Source organism: Ascidia mentula, chromosome 5 (genome assembly GCF_947561715.1).
Source record: "Ascidia mentula chromosome 5, kaAscMent1.1, whole genome shotgun sequence".
NCBI lineage: Eukaryota > Metazoa > Chordata > Ascidiacea > Phlebobranchia > Ascidiidae > Ascidia > Ascidia mentula.
The window spans coordinates 16,698,942-16,713,380 of NC_138570.1; the positions used below are offsets into that span (position 1 = coordinate 16,698,942).

At 40.7% G+C, this 14,439-nt stretch overlaps 1 protein-coding gene across 1 annotated transcript in view; it reads right to left on the reverse strand.

Moving 5' to 3' along the window:
• Positions 1–14,439, reverse strand: part of LOC145903059 (SCO-spondin-like) — a 35,923-nt gene that overhangs the window by 5,447 nt on the left and 16,037 nt on the right. The window contains exons 25-63 of the mRNA XM_082991146.1: positions 14,286–14,427; positions 13,548–13,750; positions 13,129–13,343; positions 12,782–12,977; positions 12,454–12,652; positions 12,099–12,194; positions 11,846–11,973; positions 11,578–11,708; positions 11,391–11,518; positions 11,089–11,165; positions 10,840–10,975; positions 10,537–10,698; positions 10,222–10,428; positions 9,633–9,853; positions 9,083–9,297; positions 8,591–8,779; positions 8,144–8,241; positions 7,955–8,082; positions 7,741–7,850; positions 7,362–7,601; positions 6,926–7,125; positions 6,493–6,694; positions 5,848–6,000; positions 5,262–5,491; positions 4,778–5,022; positions 4,382–4,602; positions 4,219–4,283; positions 3,630–3,732; positions 3,283–3,379; positions 3,139–3,223; positions 2,826–3,015; positions 2,433–2,636; positions 2,210–2,322; positions 1,935–2,040; positions 1,534–1,718; positions 913–1,091; positions 715–852; positions 499–623; positions 152–430 (exon numbers count right to left, since the gene is read on the reverse strand). Coding sequence (XP_082847272.1) covers positions 152–430; positions 499–623; positions 715–852; positions 913–1,091; positions 1,534–1,718; positions 1,935–2,040; positions 2,210–2,322; positions 2,433–2,636; positions 2,826–3,015; positions 3,139–3,223; positions 3,283–3,379; positions 3,630–3,732; positions 4,219–4,283; positions 4,382–4,602; positions 4,778–5,022; positions 5,262–5,491; positions 5,848–6,000; positions 6,493–6,694; positions 6,926–7,125; positions 7,362–7,601; positions 7,741–7,850; positions 7,955–8,082; positions 8,144–8,241; positions 8,591–8,779; positions 9,083–9,297; positions 9,633–9,853; positions 10,222–10,428; positions 10,537–10,698; positions 10,840–10,975; positions 11,089–11,165; positions 11,391–11,518; positions 11,578–11,708; positions 11,846–11,973; positions 12,099–12,194; positions 12,454–12,652; positions 12,782–12,977; positions 13,129–13,343; positions 13,548–13,750; positions 14,286–14,427 — 6,341 coding nt within the window. The remainder of the gene's footprint in view (positions 1–151; positions 431–498; positions 624–714; positions 853–912; positions 1,092–1,533; positions 1,719–1,934; positions 2,041–2,209; positions 2,323–2,432; positions 2,637–2,825; positions 3,016–3,138; positions 3,224–3,282; positions 3,380–3,629; positions 3,733–4,218; positions 4,284–4,381; positions 4,603–4,777; positions 5,023–5,261; positions 5,492–5,847; positions 6,001–6,492; positions 6,695–6,925; positions 7,126–7,361; positions 7,602–7,740; positions 7,851–7,954; positions 8,083–8,143; positions 8,242–8,590; positions 8,780–9,082; positions 9,298–9,632; positions 9,854–10,221; positions 10,429–10,536; positions 10,699–10,839; positions 10,976–11,088; positions 11,166–11,390; positions 11,519–11,577; positions 11,709–11,845; positions 11,974–12,098; positions 12,195–12,453; positions 12,653–12,781; positions 12,978–13,128; positions 13,344–13,547; positions 13,751–14,285; positions 14,428–14,439) is intronic.

Here is a 14,439-nt window from a genome sequence, read left to right on the forward strand (position 1 = left end):
CTTCAAATATGGCCGTAGTTACAAAGCTGTACAAACATGATCTGGTTTGTGGTAACTGCATGTAGTTAGTCAATGTGGACGTGTAGTTTTCACCTTAAAGCCTAATTTCGATGAGTATTTACTTGCACAAAATATATTGTGAGGTACAAACCTGCATGGCCTTGTTTGCATCAGTTTCCCGACGCAGCCCTCCGACGAATAACACTGTCTCCTTCTTACACTGTATGACGTCATACAGGTGCATTGAGACCACGAGCCCCATTGTTCCCACGTCGAGTTGGACTTCGATCCACATCTTGACGATACTGGACAGGTCTCCGTCTGTATTTGCACTGGTATACCTGGGCCACGTGTGACGTCACAAGTGACGTCAAACCCGTTGGCGCAGTTGCACGACCTGACTCTTGTCCGATTATGAGCGAGACAGGAACTGTGTATATCAACAATGTTGAGTTAGTGCTAAGGATGAACATAACTATATCTAAAAGTTGAATTTACTCGACGCAGGATGACCAGTGCGACCAACTGCATGTATTTGTCGTGCCTCCCGTTCTGTTTCCACATGTTACAGTTCCGTTCAAGCATTTGCATTTGAAAGCCCAATGGTGTGGCCTAATGAACGACTGCAAACAGACACAGACAAAACCAACTAAATTCGTATAATAAGTATTAAATTCAAGGTCATTTGCATGCAATTAACAGTAAACCTCTTACCTCATTGTGGGAATAAAACTGTCCCATTGTTGCGTCATAACATCCGCATTCGTGCCGAGTCACACATTTTTTGCGGTCGTGACTCAGCACTTTTCCTTCGGGGCAATAACAACCCGGAGAGCACGAAGACTGACAAATCTTAGAAAAAGGTTTCAGGTTATATTCTAATTCAGTTGTTTCTCAAAGGATTCAACAAACCTCTCGCCCTTCGCACGTGTTGAAGCACAAAGGCCTACACGCGCTGTAGCGACTTCCGGCGGTCACGTGATGGCAATCGTCATGGTCGGTCGGTGGAATAGTTGATTCGTTGCAAGGATTTGGAAGTTGGTTTTGGGTACAAGCGGCGAATTGAGATGAATCACCAACACAGGTTTTGACTGCAAAAATATTTAGGCATTTTGTTTTCTTATTTACGAATCAAAGCCTGTACACTCTGGAGTGTAAAGCAGGGTTTTTCAACTCGTTAGGGTCCGTGGACCTTCTGACCACTGTTTTTTTGTGGGCCCTTCACCGATAAAAAGACCTTTTTTGTGGCGACCCTTTATAAAATAATCTTAATCGCGATCTTATTATTGTTTGTAAAAGTCGTGTGTTGGGCCCCCCTCAATGGATCGCTGTGGAACCCTAAGGGCTCATGGACCCCCAGTTAAGAAATCCTGGTGTAGAGTATGTAAAGCAAACAAACAACGTTTTTAACATCCCCGTTTAAATATTTATTTTCATCAATACTTTTACAGAATTTTGTTGGAATGTAACTACACAAATGAATGTCGTTTTACGCTATTAAAGATTGTGTATTATAAACAGGATACAACGTACCACCAGGGCAGAGCCGTGTTCTTGTCCTAAATCCTCCAGCAGCCAACCAGGATACGCCCATCTTGCACGTGATCGAACATTCCGACCAATGGGACCACGCTCCCCACGTCACGTGATGCCGACAGTCCGGAATTAAGGAGAGGTCGCATTCAGTTGTTTCAACCGCGTGTGAACAGTTAGCGACCCTGGAAATAAGGATATCATTCTTTTCCATTTCCTAAATAGTTAACTTTCGATCAGTCCACCCAATACTGTTTTAAGTTTGTTTGATAAAGTCACTTTTACCACCTTGTCAATTTGTTCTTAGTTAGATATAGAGAAAAGCACTACTTGTCTAATAAAATGGAACGAACCCTACAACATTCAAAAAGCAAGGTTTTCTAAATACATTATCTACTTACCTATTATCGCATGGAAGATATCTGTGGCGCCAGGCCCTTCGTCCTTCAGTAATGCATGTAGCGCTGCACGAACCCCAAGAAGACCATTCTCTTGTACAATGTGACTCTAAAGCAGGTTAATCATCAATAACGCAATGCATTTTACAGACAATCATCTAAGGTTAACGATAATTAGGAAGGATTACAAATTGTTGCGCCCAGACCAACTATAGTTATGACACAACGGGTAGCGACACCCATGGATCTCTTGTGAAGTAGTGTGGTATGCTTTGTACCTGTACAGTTAGTTGGGGTTTGGCATGGGTTGACATTGCAATCTCTCTGTTCAATCAACGCATCTTCGCACCAAATTTTCGCATATGTCTCCCATACTCTGGATCGGAAAGTTCTGAAAAAAACCTTGATTCTTGTTTTTTTGATTTAAAATATATGAATCGAACAAAAATACAAAATTTAGCACGGTAATACAACACTTTTTATGATATTTCCAAGAGTTACCCAAACCGCCTTTGAACACCAACACCACAACTTCGACTGCATTGATTCCACGACGACCAGCCCACGTCATTGGCCATGATGTCACCACATGCGTCTTCAGACGAGCAAGTGTTGGAACCATTATTTGCCTTAGGAGCGCACGAAACTCCACCGTTTATGCAGTGACAAGTTGTGCATCTACCGATATCGAAAGAAGAACCAGCTCTGACAGAAAAGAAGTAATTTTGTTAAGCGTACAAGTTTCCAAACACGCTATTTTGTATGTATTTTAAAGGTGACACATCAAAATCTACAAACACTGCTTTATGTATAACGTCGACCTTGAATAGTTCGAATTTAACATTCAAGTGTTTCAAGCTATTTTAAATAATGAACGAACATTGTGAAACTCACCCCCTGATTGCGCCATTGACGTAACAGTTGCACTGATCACGTGACACACATCGTCCGTTTTGTAGAAACAACCCTTCCGTGCATTCACATCTTTCCACATCACAACGGGTTGTGTCATTCGTGACGTTGTGGCCATAACCACACATGACGTCATCACTGAACTCGCTGCCCAGTCCAAGGCATGTAGAAACTTCAAAAGAAATGTTGCCATGTTTCATTTACGTGCTTTCTTTTGTTTGTTATTTTTGTCTTTTATTAAATGGAAAATGTAACTATATCTCTTGTTTTGATGCTTTATCTAAAACACAATTACCTCCGCAACCTCCACAGCCGCGAACAAGATTTGATCCGGGTGGACACGACCCGGGTTGGCACGGTTCCGTGAAGCAGGATTTAATCTGTACATTTATGAGGTTAAGTTTTTCTCTTATTAAATTATCCCACATTTCCTCCTTACCTTGTAAGGTGATCCGGAACACTGAATGGCTGAAATGGGATTTCCACTTTGGTCTCGACAAGTTCGTCGTTTGACTTGCATTCCTCCGTTGCATGTCCTTAACATATTACATATCTTCAGTTAAAGTGGAATAACCAATGTCATAGTTATGGGTTTATCTATGTTTTCGAAATACAGACTTATTAAGTTAAAAACATAATAAGATTGAATGCAAAAAGTAACAGCATGAAAAAAAGTTTTTTTTTATTTCTTTGAAATGGATTCTGTTTTACAAACGGTGTGAGACTGTTTCCACCTCTCCTACCTGATCTGTTTTCCGTTAAAAGTTATTTAACAAAATAATCTACCTGTCACAATTGCTCCAGGCAGACCAAGTCGACCAATCAGCTTCACGCGAACAAAGTTGCAATCCACAGTGGACTGTTTGCTCATTTTCGCCAACACAGACATCTAAACAAATAAAACAATCAATAAAATCCGTAATCTTTCAACGATTTTAAACCAATGCATTCAGTTCTACAAGTATTTGTATTTCTGTCAGATGTCCATGTGTGTACTTCGTCAATGTATCAGTATGTTCGGTTGGTATTAAGAGCACAATAAATATTGCGAGAAATTAAATGACAATATGATATAATGGCGAAAGACGTGTTTATCGTAAACAGACAACAGGTTGTAGATGTGTTCGTATTTTCCTTAACATTATGGAAGCAAGAGTGAAATTTCTTCAACATTTTGTTGTTAACGCAGTAATGTTTCATGCAATGGCATGATTGGCTGGATCGCCCCCACTGCTTGGGCTGCGAGCCGGTAGATCAAATGATTTTATTGTTAAAGATATATTTTGATTTATAAACGGGCAGAATATGTATGTTCTATGGTTATCTACATACAGAAGTTGTCGACAATTTACAACATGTTATTGCTAATTCCAACCTCTTTTTGTGCACATTCTGCTTCGTCGGCGTATTCCAATTCGAGAAGAACTTGAGTTGTTAATCCTAAATATATTAAATTCGATGTTTCAAATGCAAATTTACCAAATAACACTTTGCTTTTCTCCCCGTATCGAAATACATTTGTTCAGAACTAAACTTACGAAACGCATGTACGGCTGCACGGAGACCATGAACTCCATGGCAACCATCCGTCTTCGCATTCCTGATTGGTGCAAACCAGGCGTCCACTCAAACAAGTGCAGTTGCTGCATCCCAGTGTGACACTTACACCGCTGTTGATTCGTTTGTTAGGGAGAGAATAGAAAGTCGCGTATCTTTCCAGATCACAGGAGCAGTTTGTAATGGGAACACAATTGTTGTCCTAAAATATAATGATGTTTAACTTGGTTTTATTAAATGTTTAATCTCGATGATTACCAGGGTTTATTAAACAGTATTGATTTTTTCAGGTTGTCAAAAATTATTTCAGACTTATTTCAGAAAAGCTAATATTACTTGTCAAAAGTTTAAAATCAAGCAATTACGCCACAACTCACTTGCAAATAAAATCCCTTCGGACAAGCGCATGACCACTTGCACTCATTATCGCAACTCTCTCCGTTGCTGACGTCACATGTTACGTCATCGCAAGTGCTAGGACAGCGAGAGCATTGGTAAGATGTTCCAGTGGGGCAGTTGGAACACTCTGTTTTGTTGTCTGATCCGGAGCAGATGCGAAGTTGGAAGTGTTGCGAGGTTGATATGGTTGGACACATGTATTGGGGTGCGGAAATTCCCCCAACTGAAATAACGATGTTTTGTTCCTTATTTGTTTTTTTGTATGATTATGCGTTATTGCATGTCAATTGATTTACCTGTACTTCCGCTTGGTGTTGTATTATGCTATAGCATATAATTTAGCCATACGTAATTTAATTTTGAGCGTTTTGGGTTTTCGAAATGTACATGGATACATGGAGCAAATCGTTGACTATCGTAGACATTTTCACATCAAAAACATATCTAGTAACAAGATTTTACCCAAACATTGTCTGATTCTCCTTTGCTTTCCAACTCCACATGACGTAGAACACTGACCCCAACTTCCCCACTCGGACCAGGAGGCCTCGCAGGTCATTACGTCATCATCCATCACGTCACAATATCGAGTCTCATGACTTTGACCTTGGCAATTTCTTCCCAACGGTCCCGATGGTGTAGGGTTGCTAGGCGACCGAAATCGATGAATACGTCCTCCGTGACCACATGTTCTGTGGAAAATGTGTGGAATCTTTTTTTCTCAACCGTTTTTATTCCATGGAACTGTTCAACCGACATTCAAAGCTAAAATAACTCTACTGGAAATTTCATTTTTAAACAATATGCTGATATCAATATATTAAATATATTAAGAATATTTAGGTCTTTCCAGTCGTCTCACTCCCGCAAACGCTATTACTCGTGATAAAAAGTGTAGTTTGCAAAACCAAGCATTTATTGAACCACAATCACGTTTCATTCTAAACTTTCTCCCTTGCTAACAACAAAAAAACACCTTGGGAACTCCCCCCGATTAAGAAATAGGGAAAGAAAACTGAGGCCGTATCGTACTTATCCAGAAACAAACCTGTCGCACTGTGACCATGCCGACCATTGTGACCAACCACAGTTCGTGCTACAGATTGATTGACAACTCATCCGACCGTTATTGCAGGTGCAGTTGCATCCTTCTTCGGTGAAAACAGATCCAGATTCGTACTCCCTGCTTTTCACTGTACATCTAAACAAGACCACAGCGCATGGTTGTAGATTTGCTGGTAATTACTACATAGGATTGGAATATACATCGATAATGTCACAGTTTCGCTTAATGCTTAAAATGATAAAAGGTTCATCGGAACTCTGGTGTTTCGGGAAGCACTTCTGGGGGTTCCGTCAGCTCTAAGGGTTTTATCCAATTCATTAAATCATTAAATATTACTGCGTTACACTGAAATGTTCTGTTTAACTGCAATGCATTAAAAGTGGGGAAATCAAGTCAGTGGGAAATGCATGTTTCTTTTTAAAGTGGGATTTCACAATATTTTCGTAACTACTTCAAGGGTTCCATATAGCTCCGAAAAGGTTGAAGAGCACTGCTCTAACATGCTCTGATGCAGCACAAAAATGTGATAAAACATTTTCTTGCGCAGTACATATTGAAACATGACGCGAGAATGCTGAGGTTAATTTTAAAATCGATCTACTTTGCTGCACACTGAGGATCTGTCACCTGCACTGTTCCATAGCTACGCAAGATCCATCCTGAAGATAACGACCCTGGGGACAGAAGCATCCTCCTCCCTCTTCATCCCGGATTTCGCACTCGGATCTACATCGGACGTTGGCACTCAGATCGGAGCAGGTTTGTGAGCAAGCCTCGAATTCGGAGCAGCGACTTCCATTTACAAATAGACGATCACCGTTGCATAATCCTACGTAAAGTTAAAGGAAAGTGCTATGAATTTCTTGTTAAATAGTATTCTTGAGAAAGGTGGAATATTTCCACGCTATTATGCTGTTGTTATTGTAAGGCAAAATACAATTTACAATATAGCTGACCTTCTGGCAAAACTAACGTATATTTCTGCCAGCATACTGCGAGAATTATAACATATTGTTGGAGGTTTACGGAACTTAACACAGGAAATTACTTTTATACTCACCAGGGGTGCATGGCATGGCATTGCACAACTTAGTCTCAGAGCAGACGCCTGGACAAGGTTTCCCGCCGTTTTGAGGTACAGGAGAGTCACATGACCGACGTCGCAGTTGGATTCCACCACCACATGTGAGACTGCATTGAGACCAGGGTTGCCATGACGACCAAGAGCCGTCGCGTGCGCAAGCAGCTACATAGCAAACTCTGACAAATAACAAAATATATGTGTTTCAAAGTGCTAAAAAGTTGTTACGGGAGTAAGGAAAAAGTAGATCCCCAGAAATATAATGTCTGTTTATTCCACTTCGGGAGATTATGAACGTAACATACAAAATATCATTACTGCTTCCAATATTCATATAATAACACTATTCACCAGCCGGATTCGTAAATCGTGGAACATTTCAGCACAATTACTTATAATCAGTATGAATTAATACTTGTGGTCTTGGTATGGCCCCATGCATTCGGTTGCATTCCAATCAGAATCTGCATCAATTTCTCTTCTTGCCAACCCCCGATGCCTGGATTTTCTTCCCAATCCACAAGAACCTGAGCATTGAGACCAACCCGTCCAATCACCGTAAACGCATGTTACGTCATTATCTGTGACGTGGCACCGAGTGACGTCTTCATCTGAGGCATCGATGCAATCCACCACCCCATCACACACCGAACTTCTACAACGAAAGTTTACAGATTTTATTAATATAGTACTTAGAACCTTAGCCCTGAACAAAAATCACAAAAGTAGCGTTTTCATTAATAAATAAATCGGGGATAATATCGGCGCTTTTCGGTTACCACAACAAGCCTGACCTGTTTATACACTCCTTAGTAACTGCACAAAGAAATTGTTCCCTTCCGCAAGATGGCGTTATATCGCTCGGAAGAACAGATGTCGCGCCAGTGGAATAAGCCCTGGTTATCTGCGATAAACATTTCTTATAATTATAACACTCCTAACGGTTCGAAACGAAACGTTCCTTGTGCAAATGTAAAGGTATATCTTCGTGCAAAAGTGCCAAGTTACCTCTTGGAGAGCGTTTATAGCAATGGTAGAGGTCGAAGGTGCAGGTGTACTTTGCCTTGTCAAGACCTCTCTTATCACGCTTGCTGGTGTCACCAAGTTGTTCTCTGACGTCACATGCCATGTAGGAGCTGTTGCGGACCACATTTTTACAAACAATGGTACGTGTCACTTAAGCAGCTGATCACAAACCTGTAGTTGTGGTCGGAAGTCGACAAAAACAGCAACCGTCTTCAGTCTGAATGAGAGTTTCGTCGTCAGGGCAACCGACAGAAGAGTATTCGCAAAACCTAAGGAAGTTGTTTCAGCTTCAACGCGTGTTGTGTAGGGATTTACACTTATATTGTTCGCAAAAATTAACTGCATGAATTTCACATAACTAACAATACTTATTGCACAGTTAGTGCAGTGCGCTATACAAGGTTTCGTACTGATTGCTGTTGCTTTTAGTGCACTTGTTGTAGACTGATTTTTAAATCAGTAGCACTTAGACATTTGATGCACCTGACGATGAAGCAAGTAGTAGCTTACGAAAGTTCTTGTAATTTAAATCGTTTTTAAAAAATCAGCCTGTCTCAAGTAGTGCATTGGAAACTGTAACAGTTGAAACAGAAGAGGAAATCCCCAAGATCATCTTACTTTCGGCATGCAACGGTTCCGTTATTTTCACATGTGCACAAGCTACACGAGCCTTCGCGCCATTGTTCTCCGATTTTACGTGACGTCATCAAGGTGCCGTTTCGTGTGACATCACACGTTGGGCAGGATGAAGTCATGCATCGCTTAGATTTGCGATAAGAGCCCCTGCAATTTCTTGGCCTTCCATAACTGGAATAAAACAAAGATAAATGTGTGGAGATTAGCAGATGGAATGTTGAAAATACACTCCTTTGGATATAAAATCGTCGACCCTTCAAAAACAATTTCAAATGAAGGGTATTTATGAAAACGTCTTTGATACGTACTTAGCAATGGCAATGACAAACATTGCACATCAATAAAAAAAACGACAAACCTGCTGACTATTCCGCAAATAAATTGCAATCAATTACAATTTGTCCATTAAATTAAATCTGCTCCATTGACTTTATATTAAAATGTACTGAGAATAAAAGCCATCATTCAACATACCGACTCGGGTGCAATGGAGATCTGAATGCCCACTGAACTCCATTGACGCCACATGGACCGAAACATGGGCCCCAGCCTGACCAGTCAGTCCATCCGCACAAAGCTGTGTCGTCACAATCGGGATCTTCCGCGCATTCTCCTAGTCTTCCCCCACCGAGACATTGGCAAGTTTGACAAGTGCCTTTTCTCTTTACCTCTTCGCCAACTTCAAAAGCCTGAAACATCAAAAAATGTTGTTTACTTTTTCCACAACCCAAAGATACAAGGAAACAATGTCTATTATGTGGATGACACATTTGTTTATACGTTGGAAGAGTACATTATAAAACTTATAAAATCGTACAAAAAAGCAGATGTTGAAGTTCGTATAGTGGCATTAAATAAATGTCAACTCAAGTAATCGAAGGTGGTATCAACTAAACTTTACGTTCACATCACCAGATGTAGTTACACGCCAGTATGTTAATGTAACCGCCGAACCGCAATAAACCACCAAAAAACAAAGCTTAATGACCCGTAAATAAAAACAATAACATTATTTAAGACTTGCCCGTCCGTTAACGTAGCAAGGACATTCATGCGTCGGCACGCATTCTTCGCTCGTGTCATTCCTGAGCACGTGACCGTAGGGACAAAAGCAACCATCCATACAACCGGTTGATGACGTCACACAAGTAGCGTCGCCTCCCCTCATGTAATCACGACACGTGAGAGGACAGGGGTTGACGACGTCAATTGAATCGTTGTCGCATCTGTGGTAAACTTTGTTCCCTGTGCAACAAATTATCAAAATTAGTTAAATTTCCTGAAAAAAAGGGATAATTCAAAAGCAACTGTCCCATATATTCCATTTGCATCCACACATCATTGTGTGTACCGCAATGATTAATCACACCATAAATAGAGGTTTGCCCCCAAAAAATGTTATTGATCCTTTCACAGATGGAGGCGAACAGCGATAATTTCACTGATAATTTGATGAAAAAAACAAAAAACGTTTAGGCGACAAAACGTCCAAAATAAACACGTTGTTTGGAAATAAGCACTTCTGTATATTTTAAAATTCTGCATGCAATAATAAGCTTAAATCTTAGAAATAAGCGCGGCATATGGTAACCCTGATTATATCTGAAACAAACCTAAACATTGTTGATCAGGACAAATTTCCTCAGAGCAAGATCGAATTTCCAATAGAGGGATTCCATGCATCCTGTTGCCAGCAGTCATCGCGTCAGTGCAGTTGTTGCTTCCATCCGCACACGAGCGCCACCTGGAGCTTAGACCTCCGCCACAGGTCACGCCGCATGGTGTCCATGACGACCATTCCGTGAGAGTACTCGTTTTGTCTACGTAGCAAAAAAATATATTCAAAAACGCATAGATAGCTCGATTAAGCTTTCTTTTGATGTTTTTTTATATTATTTTTTTAAGGCTATTTAAAATCAGTATCTTACTTTCGCACACTTCCAAGAAGCACGGCCTTGTGACGGAGCCACGACCTTGACATTGACCTCTCAATGGGTCGTCATTAATCACATGACCCTCGTCGTCACGCGCTGGTGAGCACGTTCGGTTACGTTGTTGTAAGCCAGAACCACATGTATGGCTGCAAGATGCTGAGAACGAATTACAATTAGCTTGTTAAAATCATGAACAATTTAAAAACAACCTGCAAAATAACAGCCGATAATTGTATGCTGTTCGCCGTTACGTAATTATGGTAACACGTGTATGTACCCCTGAAAACAGTTTCTTACCCCAATTTCCCCACTCGCTCCACGTCGAGCACCCCGCCTCGTCTGATGACGTGTATCTCAGCACAAGCATAGATGACGTCAGCGAACCGTTGCCGGAGCGGCGCGCATCCAAGCATTCGTCCATGCCGTTACATACCTGTGTACAACGAGATGAGTTAATAGTTATGTTATCCCCATGTATTATTGATTAACAGTAGCTGCAGTTATAAGCAAGCAGTTGTAAAGCCAAGCTGCAACTCTACTGATTACCTTGTTCAAAGATATGCAGTTTCCGTTGAGACATGAATAACCGTTGCATTCTGTGGCAGGCGCGGGCACGGTGGGGTCTAACAAAATATACAGAAATTGAAGTTAAAAGTTATGAAAAACAGTTCAATAATCTAAGACCAACATAAATTAGAAAGAAAAGTAAATTTCACCTTCGAGTGTCTGTACCCAAAATACAGGTTAATGCAACCACATTCGTGCTGCATTTATCTTCAACTGTATTTGGTCCCTCCATGTTGTAAGTTTTTAATCTTACTAAGCATAGAATTTCTACTATGACTTACTTATCGTAGTAGGTACAGTAGATTGGTGATCGGGACAATCTCGTTCGTCATCACCATCGTAACAATGGATTATTCCGTCACAAACCATACTTCCGTTGAGGCACACACCGTCTTCACAGTAAAAACCACTGCAAAAAAGTTACAAATGTTTACAGAAGCACTTTAAAACTTAAAATACTAAACTTACTTTTTACAAGATAAAGTTGTGTTTTCGCAATTTTCATCAATTTCATCCGACTTGTCCACACAATGATTCAAACCGTCGCATAGCAACCGCACATCGATACAACGAGCGCCGTTGTCACAAGAAAACTCCCCCTAAAGCGAAATGGCAACCATAAATGAACTCCACCAAAACCAGTTATTTTACGTCAAACATTTCTGTTCTAAACGTTGTTATCAGCTCATATGTATCAAGTTGGCATGATAATAACAATCGTTTCATGTTTGGTCACCTCGCCACAGCCCATCCAGCAATAATCAGTCTCATCCGAACGATCAGGGCAGTCGTCTATGTCGTCACAAACCTGCTTCCAAGGCACGCAAACAGTGACGTCACTGGTGCAATGAAACTGGGGACAACCTTTCAATATCAACAACATACATTTAAATTAGGTGAAAAATGCACACATTTTGTATTGTTTCAAATACATTATCCAATATTACAGTTTCAAGCCAATAGGTTTCTGTGACGTAACAATAACTCACTTCCTGTATGAGGAGGTATTGAAGAAGATGACGTAGCTGTGGTTGGCGGTAAGGCTGTTGTCAAGGTCGTTGTATTACAGTTGAACTCGTCCTCTCCTGAAATTGACACGTTCGGTTTACAATTGCTAAATATACTAAAAGTTCTTCAATCATTGTCATAATTTTTTGCAAGAAATATCTTTGGATAATTAATCTGCTTCAGACTGTGTAGTGACCAATCCATAAAAATGCAGATCAATACAATGAACAACACTTTAACACCCCGAACATGAAACAGTATATACAGTGTGATAGCTGCTTGTTGTGTTGTGCCACCACCGTTGGATCGTAAAATAACCACTATGACGTCACAAACCTTGTAAGCAGTCCTCCACGTCATCACACAGCATAAGTCGATCGATGCAACCTCCGTCAGCACAAGTGAATTGGGAAGGCAGACAGAAGCAATTCTCCTCGTCCTCTCCATTCACACAGTCCCGTGCGCCGTCGCAATACGAGGTGCGAGCGATGCACGAATCGTTGTCACACGCAAAATGATGAAGAATGGAGCAATTCTGTGAATAACGTCACGTATTTAAATAGATTCAGAGTTCTTTAAACCAGGACTTCCCAAACTTCTTCTCTGGCGAATCATTTAAAATAGATCAACTTTTTCCGCGACTCTTGTTAGAAAGTTTACTAACTTGAATGCAATCATCCTCGTCAGAGTAATCTCCGAAACCACAATCGAACTTTCCATCGCAGGCCAAGAATCCTTTGATGCATTTCCCACTCAAGCATCCGAACTCGTTCGTCTCGCAAACTGTAACGTTTGGCCGGATTGTGACGTCACAATCTAATTCGTCGCTGAGGTCGTTGCAATCAAAAATTCCATCACAACTGGAAACAAAACTCGGTGGTTTTCGGCAAAGAAGCAAAAAGTTATGATACGCCCAAAGATACCGAAAAATTAACAGTTTAAATTAATTTGAATATGTTAATATAGCTTGGCTATATTCCAGCTATTGGTTACACTCTTGTGTCCACGTACATTTTGTTTGCTGGATGACAAGTGGTTCCGTCACACACGTGACCAGCGTTCCCGAAACATTCCGAAATGGTCCGATTGCACCCGAACTCGTCAGAACCATCCAAGCAGTCTCGCTCGTAGTCGCATCGCCACAAGCTGGAAATGCACTGAAATCCGTTCGAACATCGGAACTGATTTTGTCCGCACGTGGGAAGTAGAGAGTCGCAAATATTTCCCTGAAATGAATGTTCTACGTCATAAGAGAACACAAAACATTTCTGCAATCGATGCATGTCGATGATATCGGAAATTAATAATTTTTGTACAAAGTTCAATATCAGAACCACGCATAAAATGTAAGTTTTATTGTGATAATGTATTTATGAGCAGTTTAATGTTAGTTTCTGATTTAAATTGGATATGAAACTTTATTTAAATACCTTGCAATCCCACTGCCCCATCATGCAGGTACAATTTTGACAGTTCCTCATCATCCTCGTTCCTGGAGCAAATTCACCATCATCCGAGGAGCACGGACACTGCTCCATTCTCACGCATCGCTGACCATGCGTGACAAAACCCTCTGGACAAAAACATCCTTCCACACAAGGAAGTTCCGCACAGTGGCGCCCAAGATCTGTTCCTGAAATAATTATTGTTCACTAAACAAAAAGATATGAAGTAAAATACATGACGGGGATACTTGCACGCGATAGTGTGGGTTCAAATCCCGCGGCAGTAAAAGGATTCATGTGTAAAATTTAATATTTTCTCACTGAAATAAACTTTTTTCCAACGCCACTTGTTGTGCGTGACGCAGGTGGAAACTTAACATTTAAAATTACAATATAAAATAACCTCGTGTCAAAACGCAGTTTTTATAGTAAACATGTTTCGCTAAACACCCGTTCTTATATAGAAACGTAAAAATGTGCAAAATGCCCTGTGCGAGGTATTCCTGTGTGGTAAAATAAATGCAAACTGGTGTGGGGAGAAACTCTTGGTTTAAGTAAGATTCAAATATAGAAAAACATCAGCACAATTGGTCTTTTAGTCATTTGGGCCTAAAATTACATTCTGATGATAGCTAAGCTCATATATCCCAAGATATTTGGAAGTTTAGCAATATAGTTTAACTAAATCGTAGTTATTAGATACATTTAAACGCAGATACCGACCTTGTAACTGACATGTGTTTTCGCACACTGGCCCACAAGCTCTGTACACCTTTCCACCATCACACTGCATGGGACAAAAAGCTTGCGAGCGCCATCTGACGGGGACATTGTTACGGTTGCACTCGTGCGAATATGCTGCAACCTGAAATCAAAA